Genomic DNA, 15,024 nt, shown 5'->3' on the forward strand with positions numbered 1-15,024 from the left:
CTTTGCTCGCTCGCCATTTAGTATTTTCTCTCGCCTGTTTACTCTTCCACTAAAAATAACTAATGACAATAACTACTTACAATCTGGTTTTTGCACCTTCCTCTTCTTTTTATATACTTTTGTAAGTGTTTAACGTGTTTATGGAAAGTGACGATAGAAGCTTGTTTTTACACTGCCACGTATAGACAATCTGGGTTTCTTGCACCTTCTTCTCTTCTTATATCCTTATCTAAGTGTTTAAGGTGTTTTGAGAGAATGTTTTTTAAGAATTTATGGAACGTGACGATAGAAGGACATAAATAAGCTTGTTTTTACACTGCCACGTATAGACAATCTGGGTTTCTTGCACCTTCTTCTCTTCTTATATCCTTATCTAAGTGTTTAAGGTGTTGTGGGAGAGTTTTTTTTATTTGTGGAAAGTGATGATAGATGGTCTATACACTATCCGCGTATAGACATTCTAATTTCTTGCATCTTCTCTTTTTCAGCGTTATATAAGTGTCTAAGGTGTTTTGGGGAGATATTTTTAAAAGAATCTATGAAAAGTGACGATAAATGTCCATAAATAAGTTTGTTTTTTACATTGTCACGTATACATATCCTGTTTTGTTGCTCCTTTACTATTTTTGAGCCTTATATAAGTGTTTAACCCCTTCATTACCTTGACATGTCTTCATATTTATTCTGGTCATTATTTGGTGATTTTGAACAGCTTCCGAACCTCATGTGGGGATTAAAATAGTGAAGACTCTGGACCATTAATCTTCCGATCTCCATAGAACCTTGCTAGTGTAAATGAAATCGTCTATTCGCATCTAAAACTCATGGTAAAAATGCTTCCCAGTACTGAAAGGTTTAAGGTGTTTTTGGGAGAGTTGATGCATCTGCAAAGTAACATGAGGGATTGAAGAACCTGAAGGAACTCCGGGCGCAGGGCAGTGACTGGAGATAATTATAATTGAGTTCCAAAGTTACGATGAAGACTTCCTGTCAGTAAGTTCACTCAGAGGATTAATTTCGGTTCGTCTGTGGTCTGGTTTGCTCTTCCTTCCTTGCTTGTTGCTTCTACTGCTTCTCTCTCTCTCTCTCTCTCTCTCTCTCTCTCTCTCTCTGGTAACGTAACAATCACAGTCCTCAGTGATGTAAAGATATTTTTTCTTCTTTTTTTTATTCCTGAGTCAGCGTCTAATCTGAACGGAATCTATTTGTAGCACACGAGTACTCTCTCTCTCTCTCTCTCTCTCTCTCTCTCTCTCTCTCTCTCTCTCTCTCTCTCTCTCTCTCTCACACTTCCCTTCCTGTTTATATCACAAATAATTACTTTACTAATCTCTAACCTAACCTAAGCTAACCTAACCTAACCTAACCTAACCTAACCTGACTTAACTTAACCTAACCTAACCTCACCTAACCTCATCCCAGACAACACCCATCCCACTGTAACCCCGCTATAGTACCTCTTCTTCAAACTCCCTCTTCTCTTCTTCTCTCACCTCCCACGTTATTTGTGTACCTCCTGCTCCTCTCAGTACACCGCCACCTTGCTGGAGAGAAAGGACTGTGAGCTAAAAATACTTGACCGTCTAGCCGATGATGATCTGACCTCATAAGAGAATCGATAACTCTTCAGGTGTGTGTGTGTGTGTGTGTGTGTGTGTGTGTGTGTGTGTAAGTGGTGGGTAGGTGGGTAAGTTGGTAGGTGGGTGGTTGGGTGTGTGTCGTTGTTGTTGTCATCGTCGTCATTGTCGTTCTCTCTCTCTCTCTCTCTCTCTCTCTCTCTCTCTCTCTCTCTCTCTCTCTCTCTCTCTCCATATTTCTTGTATCTCTTTATTTTCTCATATTTCTTCCTATTTTGTGTGTCTCTCTTTTCTCTCCTTTCCTCAATTTGTGTCTATCCTGCCCTCCCTTTTATCCCTCCTTCATTCCTATGCCTAGCCTCCTGTCTCCCCCTCCCCCCTCTCCCAGGACACTCCTGTCACCTTCCCGTTCCTTTGTCAGCCTCATTCCTATGCCCTGCTATTACATCACCACAGTTAACCCTTTGCCTCTCCCTCTCTCATATTAATACTCCACCTTAATGTCTCCCTTTCTCCGGCTCTCTCTTCTTCCTCCATCCCCCCTCTCTCTCTCTCTCTCTCTCTCTCTCTCTCTCTCTCTCTCTCTCTCTCTCTCTCTCTCTCTCTCTCTCTCTCTCTCTCTCTCTCTCTCTCTCTCTCTCTGACTTATCCATGTCCAGCTAGTATAAGGCACGCAGAGTAGGTTTAATAACTCCACTGATTAGCTCCTCCTCCTCCTCCTCCTCCTCCTCCTCCTCCTCCTCCTCCTTCTCCTTCTCCTCTTTCGCTATTTTACTTCCCCTCACTCCCTCCTCACCTATTCTCCCTCATTTTCCTTCCACCTTTTCTCATCCTCTCCCTCCTTTCTCCCTTCATCTTTGCCTTCGTTCACCTTCCTTTCCTCCTCTTCTCCTCTTCTCCCTCTCATACCTTTGTTTTCTCTTCTGTCCTTTCCATACATTCCTTTTCTCTTTTCTCTCTCCCATACCTTCCTTTTTTTCTCTTCTTCCCTTCCATACATTCCTTTTCTCTTTTCTCTTCTCTCCTCTCCCATACCTTAATTTCCTCCTCTCCTCTCCCATACCTTCCTTTTCTCTTCCCTCCCCTCCCCTCACCTCCACCTCTCCCTGACCTGAGTGTTTAGAGAGGACCAATCACTCGCCTTCAAAGGGTCAGCAATAACCAATCAGAGCCTTGTGTTTAGATCCCGCTGGACTCTTGAGCTTCCTAACAGATTTGGTTGGCCTCGACGCTTCGGTTGTCTGTGTATGTGTCTCTTTTGTTTGACTTAGATTGGTGTTCGTGTTTACCTTAGTGTTTGTTTTAGGTATTGGTGTGTTGTTTTCTTTTAATTGACTTGCTTTTTTGGTTTTGTTTGTCTTTTTATCGTTTTGTTTTTCTGGGGAGCATTTTTTCTGTCTTTCCTTTTTCTCTGATTTTTTTTTATTTCTTTCTGGTATAATTCTCTCTCTTTTTATTTCTCTCTGTCTCTTTCTCTCTCTCTCTCTCTCTCTCTCTCTCTCTCTCTCTCTCTCTCTCTCTCTCTCTCTCTCTCTCTTGCGTACTACTTTATTTTTTTTCCATTCCATTCCTTCCTTCCTTCCTTCCTTCCTTCCTTCCTTCCTTCCTCTTTTCATTCTTTGCACTTTCAATCCCTTATTTCCTTCTTATCTTCCTCCCCTCGTTCTCTTCCTCCCTCCTTCCCTTCTTCCATTTTACAAACCCTCTTAATTCTCCCATTATCAGCCTCTTCTCTCCTACCTCCTTCGTTTTCCTCTTTTCCTTGTCTTTTTATTTATCATTTATCATATTGTTCGCTTTCTCCATCTTCCTTCCCTTATGATTTGCGATAATTATTCTTCCTTCTTCCGTGTCCTCTCGTCACTTCCTCCCCTCATCTCCTTTCTTTTCTAATCTTTTTTTTTTTCTCTCAAGTTTGCTTCATCATCCAACCCTTGCTTTCCTTTGATGTATGTCTCAATCTTGGGTTCACTTACTCATTTTTCCCCCTCATGCTATTCTCTCTCTCTCTCTCTCTCTCTCTCTCTCTCTCTGTTTATCTGTCTATCTATATTTTTATCTATTTATTTATCTATTCTAATCCTTATCGATATTACTAAGGCGCTCAAATCTCCTCTCTCTCTCTCTCTCTCTCTCTCTCTCTCTCTCTCTCTCTCTCTCTCTCCTTCCTTCCCTTACTGCGTTTTTCTCCATTTCTTTATCCCGAGGCAGGAATCAACAGTGCGGTCATGACAAAGGCATATCGCTCGTCCTCTCGTCCTCAGGTGAAGCTCCCAAGGGATGTTGTTACCTTACCTGCTCTGTCCTTGGAGCATAAGAGAGGAAGGGAAAGGAGAGAGGGTCGCGAAGGAGGAGGAGGAGGAGGAGGAGGACTGGAGGAGGAGGAAACGAGAGGAAATGATAAAGGAGGAAGTGGTTATAGACATTATTTCATACTACGAGGTACTTTTTTTTTTTTCTTCCTTCCTCCCTCCTCCTCTTCCTTCTCTTCCTCCTCCTCCTCCTCCTCCTCCTCTTTCTCTTCCTCTTCCTTTTTCCCTCGCGGTCCCTTTCTCTCTCCCCAGTAATTAGTCTCGCATTAGAACTTTTTTGGGTTCACTACAAGTCTAGTCGGAAAGTTTATGTGGTGGTGGTGTTGTGGCAGTGGCAGTAATGGTGATAGTGGCTCAGTGGTGGTGGTGGTGGTGGTGGTGGTAGGAAACAGTTCGGCTTTATTATTACCAAAACATCTCCGTCATAACATCGTCGTCATCGTTATCGTTATCATCATCATTAGTATCCGTTGAGGCAGCACCAATGTCAATACTTTATCCCATCTCCTCTTCCTCTTGTTGTTGTTGTTGTTGTTGTTGTTGTTGTTGTTGTTCTTGTCTTTGTTATTCTTCTTGTATTTGTTCTTGTTCTCGTTTCTTCTTCTTCTTCTTCTTCTTCTTCTTCTTATTATTATTATTATTATTATTATTATTATTATTATTATTATTATTATTATTATTATTATTATTATTATTATTATTATTATTATTATTATTATTATTATTATTATTATTATTATTATTATTATTATTATTATTATTATTATTATTATTATTATTATTATTATTATTATTATTATTATTATTATTATTATCACTATTATTATTGTTATTATTATCATTATTGTTGTTGTTGTTGTTGTTTTTATTATCATAATTGTTATTATTCCTCCTCCTCCTCCTCCTCCTCCTCCTCCTCCTCCTATTACTACTACTACTACTACTATTACTGCTGCTGCTGCTGCTGCTATTACTTTAATGACTATGTGGCATCAGTCACTCTCAGTTCATTAACTCTCTCTCTCTCTCTCTCTCTCTCTCTCTCTCTCTCTCTCTGCATGTCGTTTCATTATGCCGCCAGTATGATGATAAGTGTTACCGCCATCTATCAGCAACTTACCTCACTATACTCCCGCCACTGCAGTGTTTTCTGGCGGTGGGTTTCTGCTTTGTTTAGAGTAGCACTGCCCTCTGTCAGCTATATTTCAAACTAACCACTGTATCTTCCATCTGGTGTTGTATTTCTGAGCCTTCGACAACGGATAATGAGTGGAGCAGCGTGTCTGTATTTCCGAGTCATTAATGATGGTTAGGTAGTCATTATTATCAAGGCAGCTCCCGTATAATGAGGTCTGGCGACGCGCGGGGAGGGAGGCATCGCGGCCATTCACTCAGTCAGGCGTCTAATCAGTGAGTCAATTAGTCTGTCAGTCAGTAAACAGATGACTTGCTTTAGCCAACACGCTTCTATTTATGTGCGAGGTTTGAGAAGAGGAGAGGGAGATGATGCTAGGCGGTGAGATAACACACACACACACACACACACACACACACACACACACCTGTTGCAACCTGTAATTTCTTGGCCGTGTTGACTTAATAGGTGCATAAACAATCAACTTACACCACTCACACACACACCCTCAACACACACACCCATAGGCAACGGGACACCAGTGCAGGGCGGGGCGAGGCGTGGCTGGGAGAGGCAGGGAAACCGGGAAACAGGGAAAGGCATGGACAATGATAATTCTTCTATGGATTAGTAACGGAGATCCATATTGGTCCTGTGGGGAGAAGCGGAGATAGGAGGCCGTCTATCAGCCATAAAGGGACACAAGAGGGGGAGACTGATTGATTAATTTCAACTTGGCGCCACGTCTAGAGAGAGAGAGAGAGAGAGAGAGTGAGTGAACTTGGGCAGGAGCAGGTAAAAGGGATAAGCGGAAAAAAAAGAGAGAGATAAGGGAAGAGTAAAACAAGAGAACACGATGCAGGAAAGGGGATGGAAAGAAAAATAGAAAGGAACAAGACTGGTAAGAGAGAGAGAGAGAGAGAGAGAGAGAGAGAGAGAGAGAGAGAGAGAGAGAGAGAGAAGGGGAGGGTGTACAGGTAACAGCAAGAGTAGAAGCACATACGGTAACAACAACAACAAGGACAACAATGAAAGCCTTCCAATAACTCGAGCCATAAAGAGGTTTGTTCGTCTTTGAGCGTGAAGGAATCGGGAAGGTGAACAAAGGCGCGAGGCAACAATGTCCTCTAAGCATCGAGGCGAGAGGATAATGAGCTTAGTAGTTACCTGGTGATAGATAGATAGATAGAGAGAGAGAGAGAGAGAGAGAGAGAGAGAGAGAGAGAGAGAGAGAGAGAGAGAGAGAGAGTGTGTGTGTGTGTGTGTGTGTGTGAAATAGAGGCCTTGAGAGAAGAGAAAAGAGAAAAAGAGCGAGAAGGGAAGGAAAAACAAGTTTCTCTCTCTCTCTCTCTCTCTCTCTCTCTCTCTCTCTCTCTCTCTCTCTCTCTCTCTGAAGGTTTCCACGGAGGAGGAGGAGAGAAGAAGAAGAAGAAGAAGAAGAAGAAGGAGGAGGAGGAGGAGGAGGAGGAGGAGGAGGAGGAGGAGGAGGAGAAGGAGAAGAAAGAGGAGGCTGGTGCTCTGTAGTCTGAATGGGTGTATTGTTAATATGCTGCAAGAGTTGAGTTTACACCTGCTCGCCCGCCCGCCACCTCTCACTTCTCCCTCGTATCCTGCCTCATTAGTGTTACGGTAGTAGTAGTAGTAGTAGTAGTAGTAGTAGTAGTAGTAGTAGTAGTAGTAGTAGTAGTAGTAGTAGTAGTAGTAGTAGTAGTAGTAGCAAAAGAAAGTGTGGAATGGTAATATTCTTGTCCATATTAACCCCTTGAGTAGCACGACGCGTTTTCATATTTATTCTGCTTACTATTTGTTGATTTTATACAGCTTCAGAAACTTATGTGGGGGATTGAAATAGTGAAGACTGTGGCCATTAATCTTCTGACCTCCATAGACCCTTCCTAATGTCACTAAAATTATCTAATGGTACACAAATCTCAAGGTAAAAATGTGTCCTGGTATTGAAGGGGTTTGAAGGTCCAAATTCTGAGATACATAGTAGTCGCCTCCACTACTTTCAAGAGGTTTTTAAGGGTGTTTTCTTGATTCTAGTAACATATCAGCAAGTTCTCCACCTTACTAGTAGGAGAATCATCCTTGAGAACCTGTCTGACCATCTGTGGCCTTGAAAAACAGTCGTGGTGAGGGAACAAAGCGTTTCTTGATATGGGCCTAACTCTCCCTTTTCCTTCCCCACAGACACGTCAAGATCCCGGCCCTCAATGACTCCCAGTACATCGGCATGAGTGTGTACAACGTTGTCATCACCTCCATTATCGTCATTCTCGCTGCCAACATCATCGGCGAGAGGACGACGCTGGCTTACGTTATTATCACCACCCTCATCTTCACCTCCACCACCACAACACTCTGCCTCCTCTTCATCCCTAAGGCGAGTGCTGCACATCACTTCACTTGTTTGTCCTCTTCTCTCTCATTACTACGCCCTGGAATTCCCGTCATGGTACAATTTTTTTTTTTTATAGCTCAAGTGAACGATTAAGATTTAGTCAATAGAGCATTTTTAAAGACTGTAAATGGTGAAGTAAACAAAAAAAGGGTGCATTATAGTCTGTTTACTCTAAAGTGGCTCCTGGGGTCTTGGTCTGAACTAATGGTGTCCCAGAGGAGTGCGTAGTAGTAGCAGTAGAAGTAGTAGTAGTAGTAGTAGTAGTAGTAGTAGTAGTGCGTGGTTGTCAGATCTTGAGGAAAACCATAAGCTTTCCCTGTGATAAGTGTGTTACCAACGGAGAAAAAAGTATTATTCACATCAAATCAAATATATCATCAATAAGCTACGATAAGTCTTGAACTCAGGAGCCACTTTAGAGTAGACAGGCTTATCAAACTTCCCTGTTACTTAGACGCCTCGAGATAACAAAAAACAAGTCACTGATTGCAAGAAAGGAAATAATGGCGGTGTTTCATGTGACCTTAGATTAATTGATAACGTAAGAAAAAGAAAAAAATCACTATTACTTAAAGTCTCGTATCTTCTGTTTGGTTGTTATCAAGATGCACAGGCATAAAAAGGAAAGGTTCTATGGTTCTACGAGATATTTTACGTCTTTCCTATCTCTATCCCTTCTTCTCTTCTTCCTTTTATCTTTATTCTATCTTACTTTGCTTCTTTCCTATCTTTATCCCTCTTCTTCCTTTTTTTTATCTATATCCGTCTTATCTTGTGCCTTTCCTATCTTCATCCTTTCTTGTTTGGTCTTTTTTCTCTTTATCCTTCTTCTCTTCTTCCTTTTATCTTTATTGTATCTTACTTTGCGTCTTTCCTATTTTTATCCCTATTCTTCCTTTTTCTCTAACTCTGTCTTATCTTGTGCCTTTCCTATCTTCATCCTTTCTTGTTTGGCTGTCATCAAGATGCATCAAGATACAGGCAGAAAAGGAAAGGTTCTAATTACAAGGGAGTATTAGTGATATGGTTTGGGATTTTAGGTAGTGGAGAGTAAAAAGTATACTATTTAAGACTCGTATCTCTGCGCTTGTTATTCAGACGGATCAAGGTACAGGTACAAAAATGAGGTTCTAATTACAAGTAAGTATTAGTAGTTTTATGTGCAATTCTAGGTAGTAAAGAGTACAGTTTACTATTTAACCTCTTCAGTATACCATGACACGTTTCCATATGGTGATTTTATACAGCTTCAGAAACTTATGTGGAGGTTAAAATAGTGAAGACTCTGGCCATTAATCTACTGACCTCCATGAATCCATCCTGATGTGAATAAAATCGTCTAATCATACCCAAAACTCAAGGTAAAAATGCGTCCCAGTACTGAAGGGGTGTGCTGTTGTAGCATCTTCAATCATTCGTCATCTTCCTTCCTGTAGATTCTGGCAATATGGAGCAGGACGGAAGGAGACCCAATAGTGGAAAGCATGGGACTCAAGATACAGTACAATACTCGCAGGTAAAGTGCTTCCTCTCGTCACCTTTCGCCTATTTATTTTTTTCCTCTCTTCTTTCTCTTTTCTTCTCTGCCTTTTTCCTTACACTCTTTTGTTGATTTCCTTTCTTGATCTTTTTTGTTCACTCCTATTTCAACTTATTTTCTATTCTCTTTTTTTATTTTTACTCTTCCCTATCTTTTATCTATTCTCTTCCTATCTTTCCATTATTCTCTGTGTTCCCGTTTATATGTTCTTCTCTTCAAGTCTCCTTCTTCATCCTCCTCCCTCCTCTGTCCTTCCTTCCCGCCCCCTTTCTGCATATGAATAAGTAATCACACGTCTACATTCACGCACAAAAAAAGAAACTTATGTATTTACACAATTCTCACATTTGTACAAGAACGGCGCGTCAGATTTTTTTTCTTTTCTCTTTTTTTTTCAGTTTTAGTTCCCGTCAGCTGGAAAGATAACACAAAATTTTACACAATTCTTAGTAAGTGTTCGCCTTTTTTTTCAGCACACTGTAACATTCTTGTCCTCGCTATTACGCCTGTGGGTCCTGTAACTGTGGCGCTGTGGTGAATCAGGCTTTTTAGTATTGATGCCATAATGAGCTGACTTTAGGATTGTGGTGTTGTGGTGAATTAATCGTTTAAGTATTGTTGCTATAATGAGCTTATTCAAGGATTGTGGTGCTGTGGTGAATCTGTCGTTTTAGTATTGTTGCCATAATCAGCTTATTCGAGGATTGTAGTGCTGAGAATTGTGGTGCTGTGGTGAATCAAGCGTTTTAGTATTGTTGCCATAATGAGCTTATTCGAGGATTGTGGTGCTGTGGCGAATCAAGCGTTTTAGTATTGTTGCCATAATCAGCTGACTTGAATATTGGTGTCGTGGTGAATCTGGAGTTTATTATTGTTGCCATAATGAGTTGGTGTTGTGGCAAATTAGGCACTTTAGTATTGTTGCTATAATCAGCTGACTTGAGGATTATTTGACCTGAGTGCCATCCACCTTAGTACCAAATAACTAACTGGCTCTTGTTGTTATAAGAGGATGTTGATTTACTCTTTGACTGTGACTTGTTACATCTTTCCTCTCACTCCAAGACATGTTTGCTTGTGTGACAGCCATCTCCAATCTTTAAACTAAGTGTAAATTACAAAATCTATCGTTTTTTTAATTCTCTTCTTTCCTGTAGCTGTTTATTCTTTTTATTTTATGCAGTACTTCTGGTGTTGTTGATTGTTTCGCATCCCAGTGAAAGAGTTAAGGATAGGAACATTTGGCTTCACTATACCACGCCTCTGAACAAAGCTGCATTAACATAGTGTATCATGAATAGTCTCGTAAGCAATAATATGTGTGCTTCTGTTTGATATTCTTTAGTAGTTGACTTCCTTTTTCTTTACCCAAATATCATAGATGCACAAAAAAAGTAAGACGCTTCACATTTCTCTTCACTTCATTTAAGGTCTCCATCGCTTTTTCGCACGTCTTTATCATTCCTTGTCATTCCTTTGTCTCCCTCTAATACATGCGAAACTTTATAATTGCACAGTGATGACTTGCTTGTGTTCTGCATCTCTCGTCATTCAGTGCAGATCTTCACTACCTTGTTCTTCATTCTTGTATTACCACTCACCTTGATTACCTGCCATTAGTATTCCTATGCTGCTTGTACGTGATAGATTTAGAGAGATGACTTTTTTTTCCTCATCGTTCGTGTATTTGTTCGTGTCTCCATCACTTTATTCATCTGTATATCTCTCTTTATCTCCACGCACCTTGATTACCTGCCATTTGCGTTCTTTGCTGCGTGTGGTACGTGATAGAACTACAGACGTGCTTTTGCTCATCGGTCGTGCATTTGTTCTTGTCTCCTTCGCCTTGTTCATCATCTATATATCTCTCTTTCTAAATCTCCAAGCACCTTGATTACCTGCCATTAGTGTTCCTATGCTGATTGTACGTGATAGACCTATAGAGAGATGAGTTACCTTTGTTTTTCATGGTTCGTGTATTCATGTTTCCATCGCCTTGTTCTTCATTTGTAAATCTCCTATCTCCACGCACCTTGATTGGCTACCTGTAACTGCAATTCCCAACACCTTCCATCTTGAATCAGGTCTGTATGATCCTAACAATGTGATTAACTAGTCTATCTGTCTCCATTCGCTCATCAGCCTCTCATTCATCGTAGCCAGCCTCTCTAGAACTCCCCTTGTCATTTGCACGCCTCCCACGTCCATCGCCTCGGAGGAAATGGAAATATTCAAAGTTATGCCGATTAATTCTTTACGGGTAACTTGTAACGACTGCCAAGGAAACATGAAGGGGTGTTAAATTTTGAGGACCTTGGAACGTGATGTGATGGGAAAAATGTCAATGTTTCTCTCTCTCTCTCTCTCTCTCTCTCTCTCTCTCTCTCTCTCTCTCTCTCTCTCTCTCTCTCTCTCTCTCTCTCTCTCTCTCTCTCTCTCTCTCTCTCTCTCATATTCTTCCTTCCTTTCCTCCTTTCCTCACTTGTTTCCCATCACTGCCCTCTCGTCTGCCCTTCCTTCCCATCACTCCTCTTCACCTATCCATCCTTCCATCCTAACCTTCTTACTTTCTCATTCCTCCTCTCCTCCCCTTTCCTCTCCTTCCCTTCTAGCTCCTCTTACCCTTTCCTCTATCTCCTTCCCTCCTTCCTCCCTGCCTGCCTGCCTGCCTGCCTGCCTGCTTGAGTGGCGGGTCGTGGTGTAGGGCGCCGGTAAGTCGATACACTGACGGAGCTATCCAACCTGTAATTACCCTCGCAGTGACAAGCGCCAAAGGTGTTTTCCTTCGTCAGCGCCTCTCACCGTTTCTTGCCCCCGATTTTCCTTTTTTTTTTTTTTTTTGTCTTGTGGGTTTTTGTTTTCCTAGTTTTTTTTCTTTTTTTCTTGTTTTGAGTTATATATATATATATATATATATATATATATATATATATATATATATATATATATATATATATATATATATATATATATATATATATATATATTTTCTTTTCTTTTCTTTATTTGTTTTGATGTTTTGATTTGGATTTCAGCCCAAATAAGAATAAGCAAGATAAAATATAGAATTGAGTAATACAAGAGGCGAGGTGTTGTTGTCATTCATGATGTATCACGCGGACACACACACACACACACACTCTCTCTCTCTCTCTCTCTCTCTCTCTCTCTCTCTCTTTCATCCTAAATCTTCTAAAATTATGAACAAAATAAAAGGGAAAAAATTAAACACAGTCTGGAAGAGATGAACTTGAAACTTATATCTTCTTCTCTCCCCTCACCTCTTCCTCTCCTTCTCCCTCTCCCTCTCCCTCTCCCTTTCCCCAGGCTGCTGACGGAGGACAAGAGGGAGAAGTACTACAGGGCGGAGGTACAGAACAAAGTTTACCGCCGGGAGATGCTGAAGCTAGACCAGGACCTTCATAAACTGCACCGCCGGGTCGAGTCTCCTGCCAGCCCCACCTCCTCCAGCGGGTCTCTCGTCAAACAGGTGTGTGTGTGGCGCCGCGTGTGGATGGGGCGTCACGGTGGATATGGGGATAGGACTCTCTCTCTCTCTCTCTCTCTCTCTCTCTCTCTCTCTCTCTCTCTCTCTCTCTCTCTTTATTCATACGTTGTGGGCTTTTCACGGGAATTTATGGGCTAAAGGGGATACTTTTTGGGGTACCTCCTATTTCAAAGCCCACCCGCTAGGAAACCGTTGCCCCGAGTGAGAAAACCCAACCTACACTCGGACCGTGGACAGGATTCGAACCCGTGCGCTTGGAGACCCCTCGGACCCCAAAGCACGCATGGTTCCACTGTAGCCTACCACTATACTCTCTCTCTCTCTCTCTCTCTCTCTCTCTCTCTCTCTCTCTGATTTCCAATATGCATAATGATGAAATATACAGAAGTGCTATGGTCACGTTGTTCACTAGCATGACAGAAGCGTGAGACTGTTTTTATTAGGATGGGTTTATCGGGTACGAGTATTGCTAGGCTCTCTTGACCAAGCTGTGTGTTACGAAATGTCAAGATTTTTTTGTCTCTTTCAGGAGTCGATATCTTCAGGAGCCTCCAATAATTGCAGACGAGGGAGAAGAGCGGCAGAAGGAGCTGGTGACGGCGGCTCAGGGGACGGGGCAGCAGGATGGGGCGCTGCAGGTAGTGAAGATGGAGAGGCACGGGTGCTGATGCTGGGGACGCGGCACACACAGTATCTGCGGAGCGATGATGCCACCGTCAGGAGGGTAAAGAGGGAACGCATGAACCGCTCTCTTCACCGCTCTCTGCCGTCCCTCCCACTCGGGTTCTCCCCTGAGAAAGTCCCGGATACCCGCCTGCCGGCAGATGGCGCTGAGGACGATAGCGAGAGCGCTTCCTGTGGACGATCGCAGGTGTTCTTCGATGCCTTCAGGTTTCATGAAGACCAGGAGGAAGCTCGAAGACAGGCGGAGGAGGACGAATGTGACGATGATGAGAACTCTCCCAAACTTGGGGCTTTTCCCTCTTCCCCACATCCACTCCAGCGCTCCCGCCTGGTGAAGAGGAGTCCCATTAAGCCCAGACCTGAGCCAGAGGACGACGGTATCGTTGACCTTCGCTACACCCTCAACTTCTCCACGCCGCTTCTACACGGCGTCACGGAGGCAGACCTTCCTTTCTCCATCAGCACACACGTGCACCACGGCCCACGCGTGTCCTTCAGGGACCAAGACGCCCTTCACTACTACGATGCGGGCCGGGAAAGGCGCAAGTCTTCGCTCAGTTCGTATTCCAGCCCTGAGGTGCGCAGACCCAGAAATACCTGTTCTTCCACGGACATCCGGCTGCAGATCGAGTGTTCCAACGTGTTGCAGGACGAGAAGCTGTCGCCCGTTGTGGAGTACCGAGTGAATGACCTCGACGTTCTGTGTCCGAACAGCCAGAAGAAAGTCACTACTCAGGACACCGAGGAGTCCGTGAGTCCTGCCGAGAAAGAGGACGAGCAGGGCGGCAGCGCTACTGACCCCTGCAGACCCGCCTCCAACGGCGCTCTTAACCGGACACCGGCGACGGGGAACAACTGCCTCGAGCTGCGGCACGGAAGGTCACCCCAGAACAACTCAAGGAAGACAACGGCAGAGAACTCAGCGATGTCCTCCACTGCCAGACCAGCGGGTCACATATTCTCCACCGTGATTGTTCACCACGTGGCCAATGTTCACATCTAGTGCATGGAGCGCGTCTACCATTTCAGTGTGTGTCTGTGTGTGTGTGTGTGTGTGTGTGTGTGTGTGTGTGTGTGTGTGTGTGTGTGTGTGTGTGTGTGAAAGGAACCATGAAACTGTATTCTCTTGAGCGGTATCCAAACAGCTCATAACAGTATCTACTTAATAATGGACAGTAACGCCAGGCCGTGGCTCTTGCGGCTGGCGTGTGTATAAGGAGGGAGTATTGACTTTACAGTGAAGGAGCGGCTAGGAGGAAGAAAAAAATCTTTGTGACGTCTGTGACTGCTTTGAGTTCTCATGGTGAGGGAATGCAGGTCACGCCCCTGAGGACCCCTGCAGGACGCTCCTTCCTCCTCCCCGCTCGTGGTTGTGAGGCTCCCACGGCTGTCCTGCCATCTCCTCGTCTTCTTCCCTGGTGAGAGCCAAACAAGATGGCCTGAGGGAGGGACACGGGACCAGGGGAGGAGGAAGAGAGACGTATGAGTGGGGGGAAACTCTCTCTCTCTCTCTCTCTCTCTCTCTCTCTCTCTCTCTCTCTAGAAGACTTAGTAATTTCTTTAATAAGTGACGGTGTTGAGGGGAAGGTATGTATTCAAATTATCATCATTTTATCCTTTAGCTCTCCGCGGGACTTTTTGATATGTGGGGCGGGCTGCATGGCACTTGTGGTTTTATACGATAGTATTTTACGGTAAGATCGTAGTGTTATCGAAAGCTACGGAATACATAAGTATTTTCTTACGGAGGTGCTGGCGGCGAGGTGTTGGCAGGGCGAGCCGCAGCCCAGTGCAGTAGACAGAATAGTTTCTTCTCTATTTTTTATGGGAGGGGAAGGAATGACCGCCACAGGTGACGCATGTA

The 15,024-nt window shown here is 43.3% G+C and overlaps 1 protein-coding gene across 1 annotated transcript in view; it reads left to right on the plus strand.

The window, feature by feature from the left end:
* LOC123513016 overlaps positions 1-14,243 on the plus strand; it is a 120,476-nt gene extending 106,233 nt beyond the window's left edge. The window contains 4 exon segments of the mRNA XM_045269825.1: positions 7,218-7,410; positions 8,865-8,944; positions 12,296-12,458; positions 13,006-14,243. Coding sequence (XP_045125760.1) covers positions 7,218-7,410; positions 8,865-8,944; positions 12,296-12,458; positions 13,006-14,163 — 1,594 coding nt within the window. The 3' untranslated portion in view covers positions 14,164-14,243.
* The last annotated feature ends 781 nt before the right edge of the window (positions 14,244-15,024 follow it).

Source organism: Portunus trituberculatus, chromosome 35, assembly GCF_017591435.1.
Source record: "Portunus trituberculatus isolate SZX2019 chromosome 35, ASM1759143v1, whole genome shotgun sequence".
Classification (NCBI taxonomy): domain Eukaryota; kingdom Metazoa; phylum Arthropoda; class Malacostraca; order Decapoda; family Portunidae; genus Portunus; species Portunus trituberculatus.